Source organism: Echeneis naucrates, chromosome 4 (genome assembly GCF_900963305.1).
Source record: "Echeneis naucrates chromosome 4, fEcheNa1.1, whole genome shotgun sequence".
NCBI lineage: Eukaryota > Metazoa > Chordata > Actinopteri > Carangiformes > Echeneidae > Echeneis > Echeneis naucrates.
Genome location: NC_042514.1, coordinates 20,239,099 through 20,261,276, shown reverse-complemented (window position 1 = coordinate 20,261,276; position 22,178 = coordinate 20,239,099). Strand labels below are relative to the sequence as shown.

General features: G+C 41.3%; 1 protein-coding gene across 1 annotated transcript; it reads right to left on the bottom strand.

Annotated features, from left to right (window-relative positions):
- Positions 1-731: 731 nt before the first annotated feature.
- Positions 732-20,697, bottom strand: tdrd5 (tudor domain containing 5). Its single transcript, XM_029500216.1, has 17 exons — positions 20,469-20,697; positions 20,091-20,302; positions 19,457-19,748; positions 18,772-18,905; positions 18,480-18,563; positions 17,977-18,033; positions 17,646-17,808; positions 17,237-17,403; positions 16,119-16,336; positions 15,384-15,593; positions 15,204-15,270; positions 14,080-14,280; positions 13,098-13,229; positions 10,803-10,868; positions 10,016-10,181; positions 4,113-4,259; positions 732-841 (listed from the first exon to the last, which is right to left on the bottom strand). Exons 1-17 carry the CDS (start codon positions 20,695-20,697, stop codon positions 732-734), a joined length of 2,655 nt encoding a protein of 884 aa, XP_029356076.1.
- Between the last annotated feature and the right edge of the window lie 1,481 nt (positions 20,698-22,178).

The window sequence follows — 22,178 nt, the reverse complement described above, 5'->3', positions numbered from 1 at the left end:
ATTATTATTAATAATAATAATACATTCAGTGGAGGGTGATGCAATATAATGACTTTGTAGGCCCCTGAAGCTACTAACAACTTAATATTGGCACAGTAAATGCTCTTGGGAATACAACAGGCAACAGTGACAGTCACAATATGAAAGCAGACAAAGGATCAAAGTCTGCAAGTTATGATAGAGATGCTGCAAATATTACAAAGTCTAGGCTTATTGACATGAAACCCACTATAATGTAGCCCATAGCCTGAACATGACAAGACAAGAACGGTCCGGGTGGTTCTTTAATGTATTTTACTGTCACATTATTGTCCTTCTCTCTGAGGAACTGGAAATAATGGGAATGTATGTCCATCGCGAAAACGTGGAATCGGTCGTGTCTGTTGTCATTTCTCTGCTTTAGCAGCAAAAATCAGCACCGGAAATAGCTCTTACTTGCGGCATTCTTCTCCGGTTGTCGGGACGTGTTGGTGAATTAAAAAAAATATATATATTACTGAATATTACTCTTCTATTACATCGCTTTGACAGCTCCCACTATCCCGGTTATTAAGATTAGATGGGCACGAGGCAGCAGCCAATCAGGTGCGAGTTCCAATTGTTTTCGACCAATCATAAGCGATTACTCCAGAGTCACAGTGACGTCCAACTCCCTCACCCCTTCGACGTCACCGTGACGTCTACCTGCCTCCCCCGGGGAGTATAAATAGCAGCTGTGAGCTGTCTCCTCTTCACAGACGTCCTGAGACTCTGGTGGAGCTCAGAGTCACTGACGGTGCCTTTCGGTAAGGGGCGCTGTCGGTGGGGGCCTCTGTGTCAACTTGGACATCTGAGGCTCGTCCTGAAAAGCCTCCCAGAAGAGGACAAGTACAGGAGGACTGCTGTTCTCCTGTATTTGGACGAATCTGGGAGGCTAACCGGACCAGGCGCCTGGCTGAGCTGTTGTTTTTTTATTTAGGGCTCAGTTTAGCAAAATTATTTAATTTAAATGTAATTACATTATTATTAAAATTTGTTTGTAATCTGCCTCTCTCTCTCTCTCTCTCTGTGTGTGTGTCTCTCCCCCCCCCCCCTCTCTTCTCCCCTTCTCCCCCCCCACCCTCTCTTCTCCCCTCCCCCCCCCCCCTTCCCCCTTTTTCCCTCTCCCTCTCTCTCTCTCCTCCCCCCCCCCCCCCCTTCTCCCCTTCTCCCCCCCCTTCCCCCTTTTCCCCCCCTCCCTCTCTCTCTCTCCTTCCCCCTTCCCCTCTTTCTCCCCCCCCACCTCTCCCTCTCTCCACCCCCCCCCTCTTATAGCTCAATCAATCAAAAAAAAAGGTAGAAGCATATTTAGATGAGTAAGGTTTTGTGAAAAACAAAAGATTTTACTCTTTCAATACAAAAAAAAGGGAATGAAGTACATTTGCAGGCTCCCAATCCACCACCAGACTTTTGAGTTACTCAAAATATAGCAAATGGTATTCGCAGGATAAAGTGCAATGAAATGGAGACGTGGCATTTTAGAAGAGCATCGCTCAGCAGGCTTTGAAGCCACACTGCAGGTTCTGGTAGTTTGTGGTATCCAGCACATGAAGCCTGCACTGTATCATCCAGCTACTAATGGGCTTGCTGAAAGATTTGTACGGACCATGAAGAATCTCTCACTTAGTCTCAAAGCAGTCACTCAACAGGCGGCTCAACGCTTTCTTGTTATCATACAGAAACACACCTTAATGCTTCCTCCCAGGTCTCTCCTGCCACGGCTAAGCTCCAGAAGAACTGAGGAAAATAATGCATTTGGAAAACACACAAAAAAAAAAAATTTTCAACATCATTTGCAGACATTTTGGCAAATAATGTTTATTTTCCAAAATAAAATGTTACAACTTCCATGTTTCACTTCCACTTTGAAACATTTTGAACCTGTCCAGAACAACAACATAAACATTTATTAACCAAACCATTGACAAGGTTAACAAAAAAAAAAAAAAAAAAAAAAAAAAAGAAAGTTTCTGACAAAACTGTTAGGAAAGTCCTTTAATTATAACGATATCAAATCAGTTGCATTCTGCACAACTGAAAAATAAAATTTACATGAAAATGTATTAATTACTAAAATTCTGTTACTGGATTTTCTAAAAGTATATCATATTATAAATATATTTTATCAGCTGTTTAGATCAATTTCTCCATTTGGTTTCGGCCTTCGGACTGGGCTGGATTGCAGGAGGCACAAACTACCATGCCACAAGGGAAAGAAACAGGACACCACTGTTTCACGGGTGGAATGGAGACACAGCTTGACCTGGACAATTGAATCAGACAGCATTAATATCAATATATATCTTACTATTGCACTGAATATTACAATGTTAACTGATAAATTATGCACATTTATCAATATAAATACTCCATGACCTCAGATATTTGTGGTTGAAAAAAAAAACAAAAAAACAAAAAAAAAACTGTTGATTTATCAGTTTTTTTGACCAGGACATGTCCTTTGTCCCTCACATAAAACAAGTCAGTAGGGCAGCTTTCTTACACCTGAGAAACATTAGGAAAATCAGAAACACCCTCTCTCAGGATGATGCAGAAAAACTAGTCCATGCATTAGTAACTTCTAGGCTGGATTACTGTAAGTCATTACTATCTAGATGTCCAAACAAATCAAAACAAACAAAGGCCTTCAGTTGATTCAGAACGCTGCTGCATGAATATTAACAGGAACTAGAAAAGGAGATCACATTCCTCCTGTTTTAGCTGTTCTTCATTGGCTGCCAGTAAAATACAGAGTGGAACTTAAAATCCTTCTGTTAACATATAAAGCTCTTAATGGCCAAGCTCCATCATATCTCATAGTTCCTTACTGTCCTAGTAGGTGACTCTGCTGTCTAGATGGAGGTTTACTTCTGGTTCCTAGAGTCGCCAAGAGTAAATCTGGAGGCAGATTTTTCAGTTATCAGGCTCCTCTTCTATGGAACCAACTTCCAGTATCGGTCCGGGGGGCGGAATCTTTAGCAATTTTCATGATCAGGCTTAAAACTTTTCTGTATGACAGAGCTTATAGTTAAAGAGTTAAAGTCCATCTACCGTTTAGCTGTGCTGCTGTAGGCCTAGGCTGCGGTGGTGGCAATAACCATGATTCTTAGAAATCCCCATTTCTCCCAGCTCTAAGCACGTGTACTGCATTCACTAACCATGTTTTCCCGAAGTCTGTCTTTCCCAGCTCCTAAGCTCAGGCGATTCTTTGTTTCTGCTAACATAACTTAGTGCTTACCAATGACCTCTCACTTTCCACCTCTCCTGCTCTGTGTTTCATGTTCAGGTTGCTTCTCTACTTCCTTTAGTGATATCGGTAAAGGACAAAAATGCAGTTGTTTAGAGATATGGAGGTGAGATTTAGTGAACTAGCCAGTCCCCAGTTGTTGGTGTGGGCTGACCTAGAGCAGCTCAGAGAGTTACTTCTCCCCCCGACATTCTCAAGCAGCCAGGATCTGGTCACAGCAGCAGCCCCCGGTTCATGTTTCTAACCAAGTCGCCCCACTCAGCGACACACCTGTTGAGAAGCTGACTGTAGTTATTGGCAATTCTAGTCAGTGTTGCTAGATAAGCCTGACAGTTTCCAGTCAAATCACAACTTCAAACCCACATGATTTCATAAAAACCAGCCTAAATCTTAACCTTGCCAGAAATGATGGAAATCCATAACATAACAGGAAACACGTCAGTGGCCTACAAACCTTTAATAGAGTCAGACCACCAAATCTACAGGGCAGCCACAAGAAATGAAATAAGAGCCACAGAAAACACCAATCAAGCCTGTTCATAAACTATTAGATTATGTACCATCGAAGGCTCAGAGAGGTGATGGCTGAGGTCGTTCATGTGGACCAGAGTTACTGTGTGCCCGGCGAGCTCATAAGTGATAATGTCACTTTAATCTGGCATGTTTTGGAGCGCTCCAGCTCATTGGATGTGGATCCTGGTCTTATTTCCATAGACCAGGAGAAGGCTTTTGAGTGGGTGGCAGACGCTCGGTGTTTTTGGGTTCAGCCCAGGTTTCATAGCCGGGATTCAGGTGCTGTACCATGTTGCAAGCATGCTGAAACCCGGTGGTCTGGCTGCACCTTTACCGGTCCAAAGGGGGTTGCAGCAGGGGTGTCCTCTGTCAGGGATGCTGTACTCCCTGGCCATAGAGCCCCTGCTACACAGGCTGAGGGAGGGGCTGGGGGGAGTGGTCTTCCCTGGATGTCCCGCAGCAGTAAAGCTGTCAGTGTACGCTGACGACGCAAGAGGGGTTTTAAACACACAGACAGAGGGACATTTGTGTTTTAGAGGAGAACGTGGCACTTTTTAAATAAACTGTCTTCAGCCAGAGTGAAGCTGTGACAGTAAAGAAAGACTCTAAATGAGTTGGTCTTACGGGGGGGGTGTTGGAGGACGGGAGGGTTAAAGCAGGTTAAAGTGCTGGTGTGGCTGTACCATGTCCCAACGACCCCCCCCCCCCCCCCCCATCCCCCAGTGTCTGTCCCTGGTGGGGGTCAAATTTCAGGCAGTCGGTTGGAGCTGAGCCTCAGTGAGGCCAGAGGTAAAGTCCTGTCAGTGCTGATGGTGGAGTGACTGAACAGGAAGAAGCTGCAGAGAGCTGACTCCCTCTGGAGAGCTCACCTGGGCCTAAATGAGGAGGTCCGGCCTGAGTGGAGGAGCCTCTACAAACCTCCACTCACCAAAAAGGTGGCCAACCTTCAGTGGCAGTGACTTCTGCATGGGATCCTGGCAGTCAACGCCTTCATCTCCAGCCTCAACCCGTCAGTGTCCCTTCTGTGGTACTGTAGAAACGGTCTTCCACTGTTTCTCCCAGTGTCCTCGGCTCGGCCCTCTGTTCTCACTGCTGGACAAACTGCTCAGGAAAGGAGAAAAGGTGTTCCCACTCCAGACCAAAAAACAAGAGCCAGATGATCAAATTTATCCTGAGACAGTCAAAAATGACTGTCTCCAGGAAGAAGAAGGTTGAGGACAAGGTGGACATTGACTTGGTCCTCCTGTTCAGCAGGATGGTGAAAGCTAGAGTGCTGATTGATTTTAAATATTACAGAGAAATGCAAGACCTGGACCAGTTCGACCCAACCGGTCGAGGCAGATGGCCTCCTCCTCCCCCGAGCCTGGTTCTGCCTCTTATAGGAAGTGCTCGCTCGTGGGGGCATCTTTAAATCATTTTATAATGAAATAACAAAACTCAATACTGTACATTGCCGTAGTGTAGGGCTGTTGCTATTGAATATTTTAGTAGGCAAGTATTCTACTGAAAATTCCATCGATTAATCAGCTAAAGCATTTGTTTCATTTTTCACAATTGCTAACTTTTTTGAAACTACCTTTTCCTCAAAACTGAACACAAAACCTTCTTTTCAAACTACATTCTCAAATCCCTTGAATCCAATTACAAAACTGAATAAGCACCTCAAAACACTTAACTGTGCTCAAAACTAACTAATGGTCCCATCATCATTCACAAAGCAGTTAAAAGTAAAAGCCTGCAGTAGTGATTTTCTTTTTCCAATTGCTTAAGCACAACTTTGAATAGAGGGCCCAGTTTGTCCCAGATGACAAGGTATTGCATCTATTGCATTTGGTTCACTGATGTTGTGCAATTGATCTAGAAATGTCACAATGTGAGGTGTGTTGTAAGGGCACATATGAGGGAGGAGGACCCAATTCTGTGTAATGGCAGTGCTAAGGGTGATGTTACCCCCACGCTGCCCCAGGACATCGATTATAGTCCTGATATTTCTGCCTCTCCCTGCTTTACTGAGGCTGAACCCTGCCTCGTCAATGTGGATGAACTCGTGGGATTTCATCAGCATTCATTTGTGAAACTCTAATACAGTGAAAGACAAGATTGCGTAGTTCAGCATGGCTCTAACACACAGTTAAGTTAGGTTAGTGAACAATACATACCTCCACATACTCATGCCGCAGCTGTTTGACCTTCTCTGAATTCCGTTCAAAAGGTGCTCCATAGAGTTGTTTTATTTGAAGTTGACTCTTTCTTTCCAGGAGTGCCAGTGTTGATAGAGACCCAATGAACACTTTTGAAACTGGCATTGTCACCAATGATGTGGACTTGAACTTCTGAGCCTTATTGTATTATTGGACAGAACCATGTTTGATTGCTCTGTCTTGCTCTGGTGTGAAGATAGGCCCCCTTCCTCCTTGTCGCTCTGACCCCTGAATCCTATGTGGAAAGAAATACATGTAACCTGTTGTAAAATGTCACAGGAACCAGCATCAACAGTGCTGATATGGTACATACTAAGTAGCTCATTAAGTTTGTAGTTGTAAAAGGTCCTGATCACAGATGTATATCTGCTGAGATTTGGCTGAACAGTCCAGCCTCCCTCAGTGTCAGTCCGTGGTTCACCACATGGTCAGCTAATGTTGCCTGAAGTTCATTTGACAAATTCAGTCCTCTCCTTCTTAGAGCCTGTATTCCTGCTTCAGGTCTTCGTCTTCCTCTTCCTCTTCCACTACCTCCTCCTCCTCCTCCTCCTCCTCCTCCTCCTCCTCCTCCTCCTCCTCTCAGTCTCACTCTTCTTCATCTTACTCATTACATTTTGGTTGATGACAGGTGAACTCACCTGCTGCCTTTTTATAATCCTCTAACCTGATTGGTCTGTCTACAATTAAGCAGTCATGTGTTTGCACACCTGATGATTGTGTTGAACCAATTGGCTAATGGGCGTGCTCATTTGAAAGTCAAAGCTTTGGAATTTGCAAGGAAGTGACATCATGATATACATCTTTGCAAAATGTGTGAACGAGATTAGTCTCCATGACAACTGCAGTTGCTCCAATGATCGTAGTTTGGACTACAATTTCAACTGGGTTCATTTTTGAGGTCAGAAAGCAGTAGCTATAACTACTGTGGTCAACACCGGCTCTTACCCACAATGCCCCTGACCCGTGACGTCACGGTCACACACGTCATATCTCCGAACTGTCAGTCCGGACAGTGCCGCTCTTTTCTGCAGCTCCCACTATCCCGGTTATTAAGATTAGATGGGCACGAGGCAGCAGCCAATCAGGTGCGAGTTCCAATTGTTTTCGACCAATCATAAGCGATTACTCCAGAGTCACAGTGACGTCCAACTCCCTCACCCCTTCGACGTCACCGTGACGTCTACCTGCCTCCCCCGGGGAGTATAAATAGCAGCTGTGAGCTGTCTCCTCTTCACAGACGTCCTGAGACTCTGGTGGAGCTCAGAGTCACTGACGGTGCCTTTCGGTAAGGGGCGCTGTCGGTGGGGGCCTCTGTGTCAACTTGGACATCTGAGGCTCGTCCTGAAAAGCCTCCCAGAAGAGGACAAGTACAGGAGGACTGCTGTTCTCCTGTATTTGGACGAATCTGGGAGGCGAACCGGACCAGGCGCCTGGCTGAGCTGTTGTTTTTTTATTTAGGGCTCAGTTTAGCAAAATTATTTAATTTAAATGTAATTACATTATTATTAAAATTTGTTTGTAATCTGCCTTTCTCTCTCTCTCTCTCTCTCTGTGTGTGTCTCTCCCCCCCCCCCTCTCCCTCTCTCCTCCCCCCCCCCCCTCTTCTCCCCTTTTCCCCCCCTCCCTCTCTCTCTCTCCTTCCCCCCTCCCCCCCCCCCTCTCTTCTCCCCTTCTCCCCCCCCCTTCCCCCTTTTTCCCTCTCCCTCTCTCCTTCCCCCCCCCCCCCCCCCTTCTCCCCTTCTCCCCCCCCCTTCCCCCTTTTCCCCCCCTCCCTCTTTCTCCCCCCCACCTCTCCCTCTCTCCACCCCCCCCCCCTCTTATAGCTCAATCAATCAAAAAAAAAGGTAGCATATTTAGATGAGTAAGGTTTTGTGAAAAACAAAAGATTTTACTCTTTCAATACAAAAAAAAAGGGAATGAAGTACATTTGCAGGCTCCCAATCCACCACCAGACTTTTGAGTTACTCAAAATATAGCAAATGGTATTCGCAGGATAAAGTGCAATGACATGGAGACGTGGCATTTTAGAAGAGCATCGCTCAGCAGGCTTTGAAGCCACACTGCAGGTTCTGGTAGTTTGTGGTATCCAGCACATGAAGCCTGCACTGTATCATCCAGCTACTAATGGGCTTGCTGAAAGATTTGTACGGACCATGAAGAAGCTCTCAGTCTCAAAGCAGTCACTCAACAGGAGGCTCAATGCTTTCTTGTTATCATACAGAAACACACCTTAATGCTTCCTCCCAGGTCTCTCCTGCCACGGCTACGCTCCAGAAGAACTGAGGAAAACATCATTTGCAGACATTTTGGCAAATAATGTTTATTTTCCAAAATAAAATGTTACAACTTCCATGTTTCACTTCCAATTTGAAACATTTTGAACCTGTCCAGAACAACAAACCATTTTACAAATCTCAGACATCTTGATGGCTGAGAAAATGATACATACACTGTTTTTTTATTAACCAAACCATTCACAAGTTTAACATAAAAAAAAACAAACAAACAATGAAAGTGTTTGACAAAACTGTTAGGAAAGTCCTTTAATTATAACAATATCAAATCAGTTGCATTCTGCACAACTGAAAAATAAAATTGACATGAAAATGTATTAATTACTAAAATGATAAACACTGACAGGCCTGTGTATAACTCCTGTATGTGTGTGTAACTCCTTGCAGAAAAATAATTCTGTTATTGGATTTTCTAAAAGTATATCATATTATAAATATATTTTATCAGCTGTTTAGATCAATTTCTCCATTTGGTTTCGGCCTTCGGACTGGGCTGGATTGCAGGAGGCACAAACTACCATGCCACAAGGGAAAGAAACAGGACACCACTGTTTCACGGGTGGAATGGAGACACAGCTTGACCTGGACAATTGAATCAGACAGCATTAATATCAATATAGATCTTACTATTGCACTGAATATTACAATGTTAACTGATAAATTATGCACATTTATCAATATAAATACTCCATGACCTCAGATATTTGTGGTTGAAAAAAAAAACAAAAAAACAAAAAAAAAACTGTTGATTTATCAGTTTATTTGACCAGGACATGTCCTTTGTCCCTCACATAAAACAAGTCAGTAGGGCAGCTTTCTTACACCTGAGAAACATTAGGAAAATCAGAAACACCCTCTCTCAGGATGATGCAGAAAAACTAGTCCATGCATTAGTAACTTCTAGGCTGGATTACTGTAACTCATTACTATCTAGATGTCCAAACAAATCAAAACAAACAAAGGCCTTCAGTTGATTCAGAACGCTGCTGCATGAATATTAACAGGAACTAGAAAAGGAGATCACATTCCTCCTGTTTTAGCTGCTCTTCATTGGCTGCCAGTAAAATTCAGAAAATAATTCAAAATCCTTCTCCTAATGTACAAAGAGCTTACTGTCCCAGGAGGTCAGCTCGCTCTCCGGTTCCGGTTACTCTATGTGTGAAGTGCCTTGATGTAACTGTAATGTTTTGGCGATATATGAATAAATTTAATTCAATATGTGGGCATGTGAGAGAGATTAACATACATATTGGTAATAATACCAACAACTGACTAGTGACAAGTTTGAGTAAATTTTTCTCCCCCCAAAAAAACCCAGAGAAAGAAAGTTATTTAAATATATATAAATAAAGAGTTATTTAAATATATATAAATAAATATGAACATATATTTATGTTCAGCCAATAGCCTGTATTTAACTCACATTAGGTTACAATAATACTAATATTAATGATGGGAAATATGGAAGAATGTCAAAATTTGCTACTAGTCGTACTTGAACATATCTGCTATCTAATCCTTGAGCTATTCTGTCTTGCTGTTTTCATTTACACTGGACAAATAGAAGCTACTGCAATGAGAGCAGTACATTAGGTCAAAAAGATCGGGAACAGGTCTGATTATGTGCTGGAGAAGACAAGCTTTTGTTTATGTTCATTACTTTTGTTCCACAATTTTAACTTGTGCTCATTAATTTACCCTGAAGAAAAAAAAAAAAAAAAAAAATCTGTATCTGTATATACCATGAGTACAGTTCTGCACTTGACCAAGGCCAGGGATGTGGAAGCTCAGGGTCCTCAGGATTGGAGGTGGCGTGGTCAACAAGGGGGCAGCAGCCTCTTCACAGGTTGGACAGCAGGAGCCAGAGTCAGCGTTGGATGGAGTTTGTGCAGGAGTTGTGCTCAATGGCTGAAAACAGAGTAACGTTTTTCATGATAAAAAATCTACCAACTCTTTTAACTGTTTTACAAAAACCATAAATATTAAGTTATTTTGCATTCAAATTCCAAAAGCTAAATACGAAAGAGGCCTAGTCACTTTAAGTTCACTTTTATCTTGATCTGGGTGGATGGAAGTGTGACTTTTAGCTTTGTTAGGAGACTAATTGGTCAGGGCACAGCTAAGTGAACTATATTTGAGTTTCCTCATTTAGCAGAGAACTGTAGGGGTTAACCTGCTTATCCTAAACAAGACAGCATTGTATAGTTTGTGCTTTTCTGATTTTGTCAAGGTAAGATTTTCGATGACAAAAAGCAATACGAATCAACAATATAAATTACCATAAGCTAAAGTGAATTCCACAAGTCAAAACAAACATTAATAATTCAGAATGAATCCTGTACAGGGAAATCTCCAATCAAGCATCAAAAACAGTTTAATTTGCTTATTGACATTGTGTAAACACTGACAGTAGGTGTTGAGTAAATCTGAAAACATTGTGGGTGTGTGAAGTTTTTGCAAATATGCCAAATTAATTAAAAAGTAATGATAGCATGTCTAAGGGTTGGAATCAGAGTTAGGTAGTTGTACCTGAATGCAGGAGCTGACCTCATAGTCCTCAATACTCTCCAGGGCAGGCAGCTCTATCTCTTCAGCCTAAAAGACCAAGAAACTCAGTGTGTCACATTTACATAACACAGATTTCACAAACCAATATGACTGTAAAGTGGGTGTAAGTTGAATGTAAATTAACACAACAATAAATTTACATTTAGTAAATCCTGCAATTAATAGTGCACCAGTTATTATTTTCCAGAGATGTTAATTCATTGCACTACAGAGTTATGACTGTGTTAACTGTGACTGGATGTGTATCATGAAATCGTATTAAGTTATTTTATATTGGAGTCAGGCTGCCTCCACCTAATTACCTACCATCAGATACAAATATCTTAGGAAAAGCAAGCACTTTTTAACACTACTAAATTGCCTTTTCAATTAAGGGACTGAATTTAATTTTTAATAAATTTTGAATATTAATAATTAGTATAATTATTAATATTCAAAATTTAATTGGCTTATTATGGGACACTGGCACAGAAATACCAATTAGATGTACACAAACTATGGCAAGCTACACATTAAAAGCTAAGATAACTGCTTGATATTTTTCTCCTCTCCAAAACTGCTGATTTGTGAGAGCAATGTTTAAATGTGCTGTCAAGTTTTCTCATTCTCAGTTTGACATGCACCAGATGTGGTTCCACCTTCAATTCAGCCTCTTGTTGACAAAGTAAATTCCTCTCACCAAAGCATTATTACAAAGAGGCATTAAAGAATGCACTTTACCACTCCATTCCATCTGGGATCTTTTGATCTGTAATCACAGAACGGCTTAATTATTATTATTATAATAAACATGAGATAATTCATTCATAGCAATAAAGTCAGGTCAGCTTCTTTCCGGGAAATTACAAATTTTCCTCCATTCACACAAACCGTAGCATACATATACACACACACACACACATACAAGGTGCACAACTCAGATTGCATGGAAAATCCTGCCACCAATGCTCTGACTGTTTATGTTGATGTTCTCGTTTCTGTACAACCGCATCTCCCCCATGTTGGTAGTGTTGCTGCTGGTGCTTTGTACCCCCCGTCTTCCCTATCCTATTTCTGTTCTCTCCATCCTCTCCTGAGCCTCAGCTCAGTAGCTTTACCATCAAACCAGTACCATTGCCAATAAAGTTAAAGGGTGACAGGAGGAGTGAAACAGTTTCAGCACAACAAGCCACCAGGAACATTCATACTGCCTGTCCCAGCTGATAAGCAGAACAGGTTACAAATAATAATAATAATAATAATAATAATAATAATAAATCTTGCATTCTCATGCACAAATGATGTCTGTGATCTGAAAATTGTGAATTTGTTTGGAAGTTTTCTGAAAAACTTCAAAACCCCTCACTACGCCCGCTCCTGTGACTCCAATCTATACATTGTGACAAACCAGGAAGAGCAGACCCAGCCCAGGACATTAATCACCAAATTGAGGGACGCAAAAAAGGGAGTGTTCTATCCAGTTCAGGTGCTGCAGCCACTTGGCACATGGCAGTAATCACACCTGCAGTCCGTCACATAATTAAGTGAGACACTTGCCCAGCTCCACAGCAGCATGGTCAGGTAGTTGTGAGAAGTGGTACAAGCCAGTACCAGTGCTGTCTCCAACCCAAAGGCTGGTCAGAGGATCCAGTGTTAAGTAAGGTTGAAGCCAACAGGCCAGATGGGATGAACCCTGTGTTGCAGTTTACCCCAAACCCCTTCCCCTGAACCTTTATTAAAGAAAAAACACAAAGTGGCATGCGTGGTGGTTGTTTATCTATGTCTGTTTCTGTGTGTTGGCCCTGTGATGGACTGGCGACCCCTGGCAAACCCCACCCTCAGCCAATGTGAGCTAGAATTGGCTGTAGCACCCCCCCGTAACCCAGAAATAGATATGCGGTAGAAAATGAATGAATGGATGTTTTGTTTGGCTGTTAAAAATTTGAACACGGTACAACAGCAGCTAGGAGAGAGAAAAGTGTGCGTGTTGAGCTTGTTAAGGATCGGACACTTTTTCATATCCACAATTGGCTACCATCAGACCACAAGTGAATCGCCATTTCATGCATTCACTATTCCCCAAGACACCAGATAATTGGTGGTGGTAAGGCACCACAAAGTATTTCCCAAGCCGTATCAAAATATGAATCAATTTTGTTATGTAGCGTATGTGTAGAGTATGTGCAGAGCTGTGCGCTTGCACTGCATAGTTTCACAGAGACATGGACTTGGCAAGTATGAATTGTTTTAAGGCTCTCTAGTGTGTTGCAGGACTACCTTCAATCTGGCTGACAACTGTTTTGGAGAGTTTTCTGGTTGAAGACAAGAGGCAATCTCCTTTCCTAATTTTGGCAGGTCAACCTTTCCCTCCCCAAGGTAGAGACTCACTGGATTAACCTGGACACACAGCTGAAGAAATTGTACAGTCTCAATAAATGGGGCTATGACACAAACTAAATGAAAAATATTAATGGACAGAAGTATTACTATTGATCTTTACAATGTGAATATGGAACATACACCTATCAGACATAACATTATGAAAAGTGAAGTGAAACACTGATTATCTCTTCATCATGGCACCTGTTAGTGGGTGGGATATATTAGCAGCAACAAAACATTTTGTCCTCAAAGCTGAGATGGAAGCAGGAGAAATGGGCAAGTGTAAGGACTTGAGCAAGTTTGAACAGAGCCAAACTGTGATGGCTAGATGACTGAGTGAGTGCAAAACTGCAAAATCTCCAAAGCTGCAGCTCTTGTTGGGTGTTCCCAGTATGCAGTGGTCAGTACCTGTCAAAAGTAGGTCTAAGGAAGAAACAGTGGGGAACCTGCAACAGGGTCAGGGGCGGCCATGGCTCATTGATGCTTGCACACATTTCTATAGATTTTAATCCAATTGAGCATATTTGGGATGTGCTGGACCAACAAGTCCAATCAATGGAGGCCCCACCTCACAACTAAGTGGACTTAAAGGATCTGATGCTAACGTCTATATACCAGAAACCACAGCACCCCTTCTGGGGTCTTGGGGAGTCCATGCCTTTTTACAGCCAAAGGGGGACCAACAGAATATTAGGCAGGTGGTCATAATGTTATGCCTGATTTGTGCATCTCTTTGTGTCTATAGTAGTACATTACTGAAACCCTGATGATTGATGCTGGCTGGAATATCAGAAGCAAATTTGAAAAAAGACAACAGTCAAACTAAGATTTATCAAGGTCACAATATAAAGAAAGCTAGCTTGTGTGTGGTGCTCACAGATGTATTGGCTTCAGGACTGTGGGGTACACCATGTCCCTGATTCAGCAGGACAGCATGGATGTAGATGTCATCATCAGTGTGTGTGTCGCACAGGTAGAGTTGCAGCACATCTCCAGTGTAACATTCCAGAGCTCCCACCAATGTGAAAGCTGAGCACAGTCTCTGGAAAGAAGCTGTGGCCACAGAGGTCCAGCTTCCCTGTGAGAGATGAATGGTCACAGCTCTGAGAATAAGCTTTTAATGATTCAAAGCTTTAAGAAAGACTAAAATTGCATGGAACTTTAAGTTGTTCAATCAACGCAAGAAGCACTTTCACATGCAACTAATTCGAAAAATATACCCCAATGACAATTGTTTATTACTTTTATCTATTTCTTAAGAAATATAATTGATCGTTAAGAGGCATGATTTGTCCATCTTCATTAAACCCCTAGCTCAAATCACACAATGTAATTGTTTGATTAGTTTTTAATTGTTGTATATTGAGCACTTACAAAAGCTGTGATGGCAAATTACTTTTCACTGACGCATATGCTGATGAACAAAAGTAAAATTACAAATGGCCATAACATAGAGGTTATTTATCGACATTAGAAACCTGAGGATTATAGGAAGAAAAAAAAAAGACTGTGGAAACAAAATGAAGAGTTAATGAAAGAGATAGATAAAGGTAAAAGAACATGAAGTGATGAATAATGTATGGGAGCTAGTGTGTGTCTTGCATAGCAGGCACCAGGAGGACTTAAAAATTTATACAATCATTTATATAAATAAAATGAAATAAAAATCATATTATAGTGTGTCCAATATTTTCTTTTTTGCCATATGCTCTAAAAGTTTTATAAAAGCAGTTCACTCAGTCTGTGATATACATGATATACTGTAATAAGCATATACCCGACTGCCAAGAGCAATTGTTTCATGTTTATATTAATAATCAAGCAATTGTTTGTTTCAAAAGGCAACATTAAAATGGTTTTAGTTCAACTCTGACCTGTCTGAAGTACTAAAACAATGTAGAAGGTGGATACAGCTGATTCATTTCAGTTTTATCAAGACACCAAATGGTTCACATGAAGGTTCACATTTGAATGCAAAATTATATCAGTTATCATACTCACAGTGTTTGGTTTAATTCCAGCAAGTGATGATGGAACAGCTTGTGCTGGAAGAACTGAATAACATGACCTGTGAAACAGAGAGATGTACAGTACGCAAAAAAAAAATATACACAATTATTGGTAGGACTTGAAAATAACAATGGTATTAATTGACTGTTTCAATGTTTGCAATTCCCCTACTTCAAGAACTTGAGGTTGGAGCTCTGCACAATAGTCATATCACCAAAGTCAACATAGTATACTTCAACTTCAGTGGGACTGATGATTTGATGGATCACCACTCGGTAGAACCACATTCCTTTAGGCGACACGCAGCAGACCTGCCCCCGTCGAACAAACTGCTCAGGAAGGCGGTAGCGTGCTGATACATCAGGACAGGTGTAACATCGTCTGTCGTGAAAAAGAAAAAGGGATGTGTGAAAAAATAAGTGAAATTAGATTTTTTTTTTTTTTTTTTTTTTACATTCAACAAGACCTGCTTTAATTTATCACATTCTATGAAATTGGTTTTGATATGTCATTTATTTTCTTTAAGACTAGTAAGAGTTCAATGTTGGGCATTTTACTCAGCTTGTTTAGTTACTGTTTATTTACTATCTTCACAAAAAGCTGTAAATCAGAAACTTGAGGAGGAACTATTTTGGGTAAATACATTTCAAAGATGCACGTGAATTAGGCTATCATTCTTTACCCAAGCTAAATGGTGCATTAAGGTTCACATATTGAGCAACCCTACTTTTGAAAATATAGAGGGATTTTAATGACAGTGACAGTGGGCTGTGCATTATAAGATGGCAAACACTGAAGGGGATTTTGCATTGTATTATTGATGAGACTGTCAAGTCTCAAAAAGGAGCCTCAGAAATACACCTGTTGCGACAAAAAAAGGGAAACTGCCGCAAACGTGTCCACCACCTCATTTCAATCATCATTTCATCCATAGCTTGTGCCTCCTTGCTCTCGCTGAAACGGATGTAGAAATGCCCTGGGGACACCACCTTTTCCACCATTACTTCTACCAGCTTGCGAGTACCATGGCGTGTTGGTGGTCTGAGATGCTCATTCTGCAGGGCATCCAGGGGCACAAGAGGGCTGTTATGCACTTGAATGGCTGGGTAAACGTCTGCCACCCCCTAGAGACATTTATAGAGGACACAGCAATTTTATATTTCATATTACACTACAGAACAAAGTAATATAAATTATAAATACTTGAGAAGTGCAATATGAGTTTTATAACCTGTATACACAGACAAAAGCCATGATGTACATTTTACACTGACCATTAATTTCCAGTGCACTTAAAATGCAGGGGGCCTGTTTCTTAAGTGCATTGTACTGTACATATTATGCATTGTATTATTGATTAGATTATTCAGTTACAAAACCACTATCCTTATCTACCACTTAATCTTAATCATTTCATCCATAGCTCGTATACAGACAGAGCACATTTAGGCCTTGCCCACGGCAGAGAGGAAAACAATCAATAGCTCTCCATTGACTTTGTATTGTGTGAAGGTGTGAAGGTGCCGTGTTAGTAGCCTGTTACAAAACCCTGAACAGAAAAACATTAGCCTTTAAGATGAGAGAAGGGGATTCAGGCAGTAAGACGTGAGAGGCACATATGACCACATCACTATTGTTTTAATATCAATGTACTGGCTGCTATCATATTAAGGTATTAAGATTGTACTGATTACTTTTAAAGTTCTCCAAGGCATCTTGCCCCATATTTTCAAGCTCCCAAATCTCTACAAATAACGTGCACACCTTTAGCTTGTTGGGCAAATGTTTTCCTGTTGTTAAGGCTCAGCTTAAACCTAAAAGGAAAAACTAAAATCAAAGGCAATCCAGCTGAGGAAATCAGTTTGACAGAATCTCTGATCTCCTCTGAGTTGCTTTTCAAGTTGCACTTTTATCAGTGTTTCCTGCTTATCCTGTCTGTACTTTGTGTTTTATTTCTCTTAAACTGAGCCTGTAAAACGATTGATGTTATTTTATTACTTCCTCTATTTATCATTTTGTCTTACCATTTCACAGGTTTTGAAGTTGGAAGTGTTCTTCTCAATCTTATCATCTGCTGTAATATCACTGTCTGCTCTACGTTTGCCTTCCCATGGAGACACTCCACAGCTTAAGTAGTAACTCCTAGATGGCAACTTCACCCCACTGCCAAAGCTACCAGTTTCCTTTGAGTCTACAAAATAAAAACAATAAATTCCATGGTTGATTATACATCACTGCTGTAACAAAATATAATATCTTTTGATATTAGAAACCACAACTCTAAGGTACGTATCAGCATAGAACATCATCATGCATTTCTGACGACAACTTAAGATAGGTCCATCAGAGCATGAAAATGTGGCTATATGAACTAAATATGTTGCATTACATCAATAACAGCTGACAAGCTTTCCAATGTGGTCATACACCCACCTAACTGTGCATTGCAACTACCTTGCATGTCCATGACAATTAAGTGCTGCCCATGGTCACCCTGTTCAGGTTTCAGGTGGAAGGTGTCACTCATGGCATCAACAAGTTCAGTGACACTAACAAAGCCACTCTGAGACAGTGGCAGGTCCTCACCAAAAAGCTTCTGAAGAGCAAAAAACATAGATGAGCTTCTCAATAATATCACCATTCATTTTTTCAAATCAGTACAGTGCTCTGCCTTTTACAATCATGGATCTGGATTTTAAACTCTGTCATACTATTAAGGTGAGCACTCCACTCAATCACTCTACATGTGTTTTTGTTTTTTTACCTTAAACTCAGCAGGTAGATCATGCACCAATAATTCACCACTGTTCTGAGCTACAACCTGCAGAATTATGAACATTGAAGTCCTTCATTATCAGACATTACACAATGAGTCACCAAAATGATTTTCATTTTCTTTGTTTTTCCATTCAGGAAGAAGACAAGTGCAAAACTTAGTTTGAATTCCAAAATATTGTCAAGTTCAAGTTCACACTTTCCTGTTTAAAAAAAACATCACTTCAATGTGAATTGATGAGAGAAATGTAGTTTGAACACGCCAAAATTAATCAGAGAGCCGCTGCAACACATCTTAAAATGACAATGATCACCCTTTGGTTTGGGAAAATAAGTCTTCCTTACAGTGAGCTACTACAATTTAGACATATGTGATGCAGTAAGCCAGATATTTCTGCTTAATTGTGGCAATTCATGTGATGAAAGCATTGCATGCTAGAGACTTTTCATTTGCAATTAATAACACCAGTTTGAACTGTGAGGAAGTCTGACCTCTCGCAATTTGTCCTTCAGCTCCTGACTAACTGTGCCAGCTACTCCATTCTCCAGGATTTTCTGCCGGAGGTCCTCTTTCAGCTGGTGTAGAATTTAAGTAGCAAAGAAAATCATACTTAAATTCAAGACTGAAGATAAATTCTTGACACTTCAACCAATAACTGAATCCATTCAGAATTTTTTGTTACCTTTCTGCTATTTTATCCGTCTTGTTTTTAGCAGTCTATTCACATCTGAAGTACTGTTACTGTGTTTCTTCATTTTAAAGGGCAAACCTTGGAGGACAAACCTTGTTGACCCGTGTCTGAAAGAGTTGACCTTCCTGGCAGACCTCACTGGTGGTTGCTGTTTCTTTTCTAATCGAGCCCGAGGTAGTCTCAGTAGAGGTCTGTTGCAGATGACTCTGCTTCACTGGGCCTTTAGCTGACAAGTAAATAAGCATTTGGTATTATGAGGAACTACTTCTGTAAACACATTAAAATGAAAAAAAAAACAACAAAAAACCGAAACACCATGGCCTGATAACCTTTTGTTGCCAGTGATACAAATGATGATCATCTAAGAGGGTTATCAGTGTTTTTTATTTTTTTGCTGTTGTAGCAGCTGTTTTATATATATTTATATATCCAAAACGATTTTGTCCCTTTTCCCAGTGTAAGGTTTCATATCTACGATTTCGAATGTGACCAAGTTTCTGCCCTGAAATAACATAAAATCACAGATCAATGCAGTTCTTTCTCCACTGCATGTGTGCTCTGCAAATGCGCATGTTGACATCATTCCTTGCAATGGTGGGAGGGAAAACAAGACCACACAACACATGGTAATTCTCTCAGCTCTGATGCTAGTGTATTAACCACAGGTGAGTGGTAAAGGAATCGGTGTCTAGAAGCATTAGCTCTGATAGGATGAACAAGCAATTTAGATAAAAAATGCCTGTTGATAGACAGTGACCTAATGTTTGGGTAACGCACCTGTAGCTAATGTGATCTGAGTTGTGATGTCTGGCACTTTGGAGGCTGTCTTGTCAGTTCTAGGCAATTCTGGTTTTATAGGTCCAGTCTTCCGAGATAAACCAGGTGATTGGAAGGGCAAGTGATCCCTCAGGACCAGAACTGAGCCGAGCCTTCCTTGGTGGACGTAGATCATGTCAGCCGCTGCCTCCAGCATCTCTATAGCAGAATAAAAGCCATAGTTGTGGACACGCAGAGGGTGGCCGAAGCAGCGCTGGAAACTGGTCTGTAGCTCAGATAACTTGAGAGGACCCTGAAACGGGAGACACATTATTACATATATAATAGAGCAACATCACTTTGGTAACAATTGGGGGGAAAAAAATTACATTGCCGACTCCCTGGCCTCCCAGCCTCTGTGTGGTTTCAATATGTTTGAATACTGCATAGCAAAACTGATAAACAATCTAAACACCACATGGGTTTAAAAAATAAAACTTCTTCAAGGGGTCTCTTATTTTGTCCAAGTCCGTCTTGTTTGAAGGAAAAAAAGGTTGGCTTTGACAAAGGTATTCTACTTTTTGATCAAAACACTCAAGCTTATTATGGAGAATGCTTGGATTTTGGTGAGAAACAACAAATGACGAGGTCATACCTTGGAGAGAAGGAGGCGGAGCTGTGTTCTGAGCTGGGCTGTGAGAGCTGGAGGAGCACATCCTCTTCTAGGAAGAACCACAGAGGGAGAAGGATGGTAGTATCGGGGAGAGAAGTATCTGACACCATCCCGTTTGAACCGCTTGTCAGCCTTTGGTGAGCGCTGCTTGGCTACCAGTTCCTCAATACTTCGGGTGGACTCATTGCTGACAGCTAGAAAGGAGGGAGCACAAAATATTAAAAGCTGTTCATATAAATGAAAGGCAAAATAATGAGGACCTATGAATCAAACACTACGAGGCTTTAGGCAAATTGAATGTAAGGCAATGAAAGCGTATTCAGCTATAAATACACACTGAAATGAATAACATGACTCTACCCTTAAAGAACGGACTACCATCTGCTCTGAAGTTGAGGGACATCACATCAGACATCTCCTTCACCATGTCCATGATGTTTCTGAAGCCTAGGGGTTTCAGGGGAATGGGATGTCCCAACATCGCAGCATAGTCTTTTCTTAGCTGATCAGGATCCAGCCCCATCTTGGCCGAAGTGAGCAAAGAGCGAATGTCTTTCTTCAGCTTCGACATAATCTCTTCCTGATTCATCTTGCCTGCTAACATGCGTAGAAAAAAGAAGGTGGGCGAAACGGATGGAAACATTTTGTACATCCTGAGCTCTGTCAGGTGGTGCTGTGGTGTGAGCACCAGAGAATCACACAATATGCCCAAAACAACATAACAAAATTGGACTGATTTGACTCTTGTTACTAGAATATATTGAATCGCACTATTATTTTTCAAATGGAGTCCTCCCTTAAAAATAGGTTCAAGATGTCCTCTTAGTTTTAAATATTAACTGCAATTTCACATATCATTTCAGCATTGGTCCGAGAGACCTCCTTAAATAAACACTACTGTGCCACAAACTGGTATAACAGATAGGAATAAAGCGTTAAAAGAAAAAATAACAAGGTAACAAGGTAGGACTAAAAAAAATGAAGGAACTTGTACTGCGCACAGGCCGTCAAATGCATATGGCGGACAGGTGACTGAGCAGTGGTTACCGTTAGCTTCCACATTTAGGACCCAAACCTGTGCGGGCTGGGCGCGCAGTCCAGGCCGGGAAGAGCCGGCTGTCACACGGCTCAGAGCCCCGTGAGCACCCGGTTACCGGGAGTCCTTGGTATCCGTCTGACCTGCTGTTAGCACACTGCTAAGACAAGCTACACATGGACGACAACTCAAAATGGCCTTGCTTAAAATCAATTAAAAAAAGAAGACGTTATTTCAGTTAGATGACTAGCTCGGTGAAAATAAAGACATGAACATATAATAAAACAATATATGAGTGACCTGTGTGTGCTGTGAAATAAAGCCCTACCGGACGGCGCCGTTGTACGACCCGAGCAGAGCCACGTCAGGGAGGAAGTGGTCCCTGCAGAGGGACGGAGCGTTTTATCTGCTGTCTGTTTAGAAAAGGCCGGCCATGACAGTTTACTCAGCGACTGGGTAAGTGGCCTTAGGCTCTTCATCCCCAGTGTATTTCTATTTTCTTAGATCTACATGGAAGCGCATAGCGGTTCTGAACATGTGTGAAGTATAGAGGTAATCTCTCTATACCCCAAATGAGCTAAACAACATTTAATTTAATAAATGAATCCGGTGAAATATATGCTGTATGGGCAGGTGCATAAAGCCACACATTCCTCATATCCTTTTTTAATTTGACTGTGCAAACTGCCCTCGCTAATCCCACTGTTCCTGAAGTGTAGCAGGCACTGGAAAAGGTAAACATGTAGAGACATGGATCTTTATGAAAACATATTCTCTTGACTAAGTGGCCATTCTCATGTTTACAGGATGAAAGGCATACACTGTAGGGAAATAGCAAAAGCTGAGAGAAAACCTTGTTGCATTTCATTACATTACCCATTAATAATGAATAAATGTCAGGAAAAACAGCCTCCACAAAACTGAGACCCAGGGCCGGCTCTCAGCTTAGACGGCTATGTTGCCGTTATTATTATCATTACCATCAACATTTTATTATTATCATTGTTAATGAATGTTGCAGTTCAACCTCATAC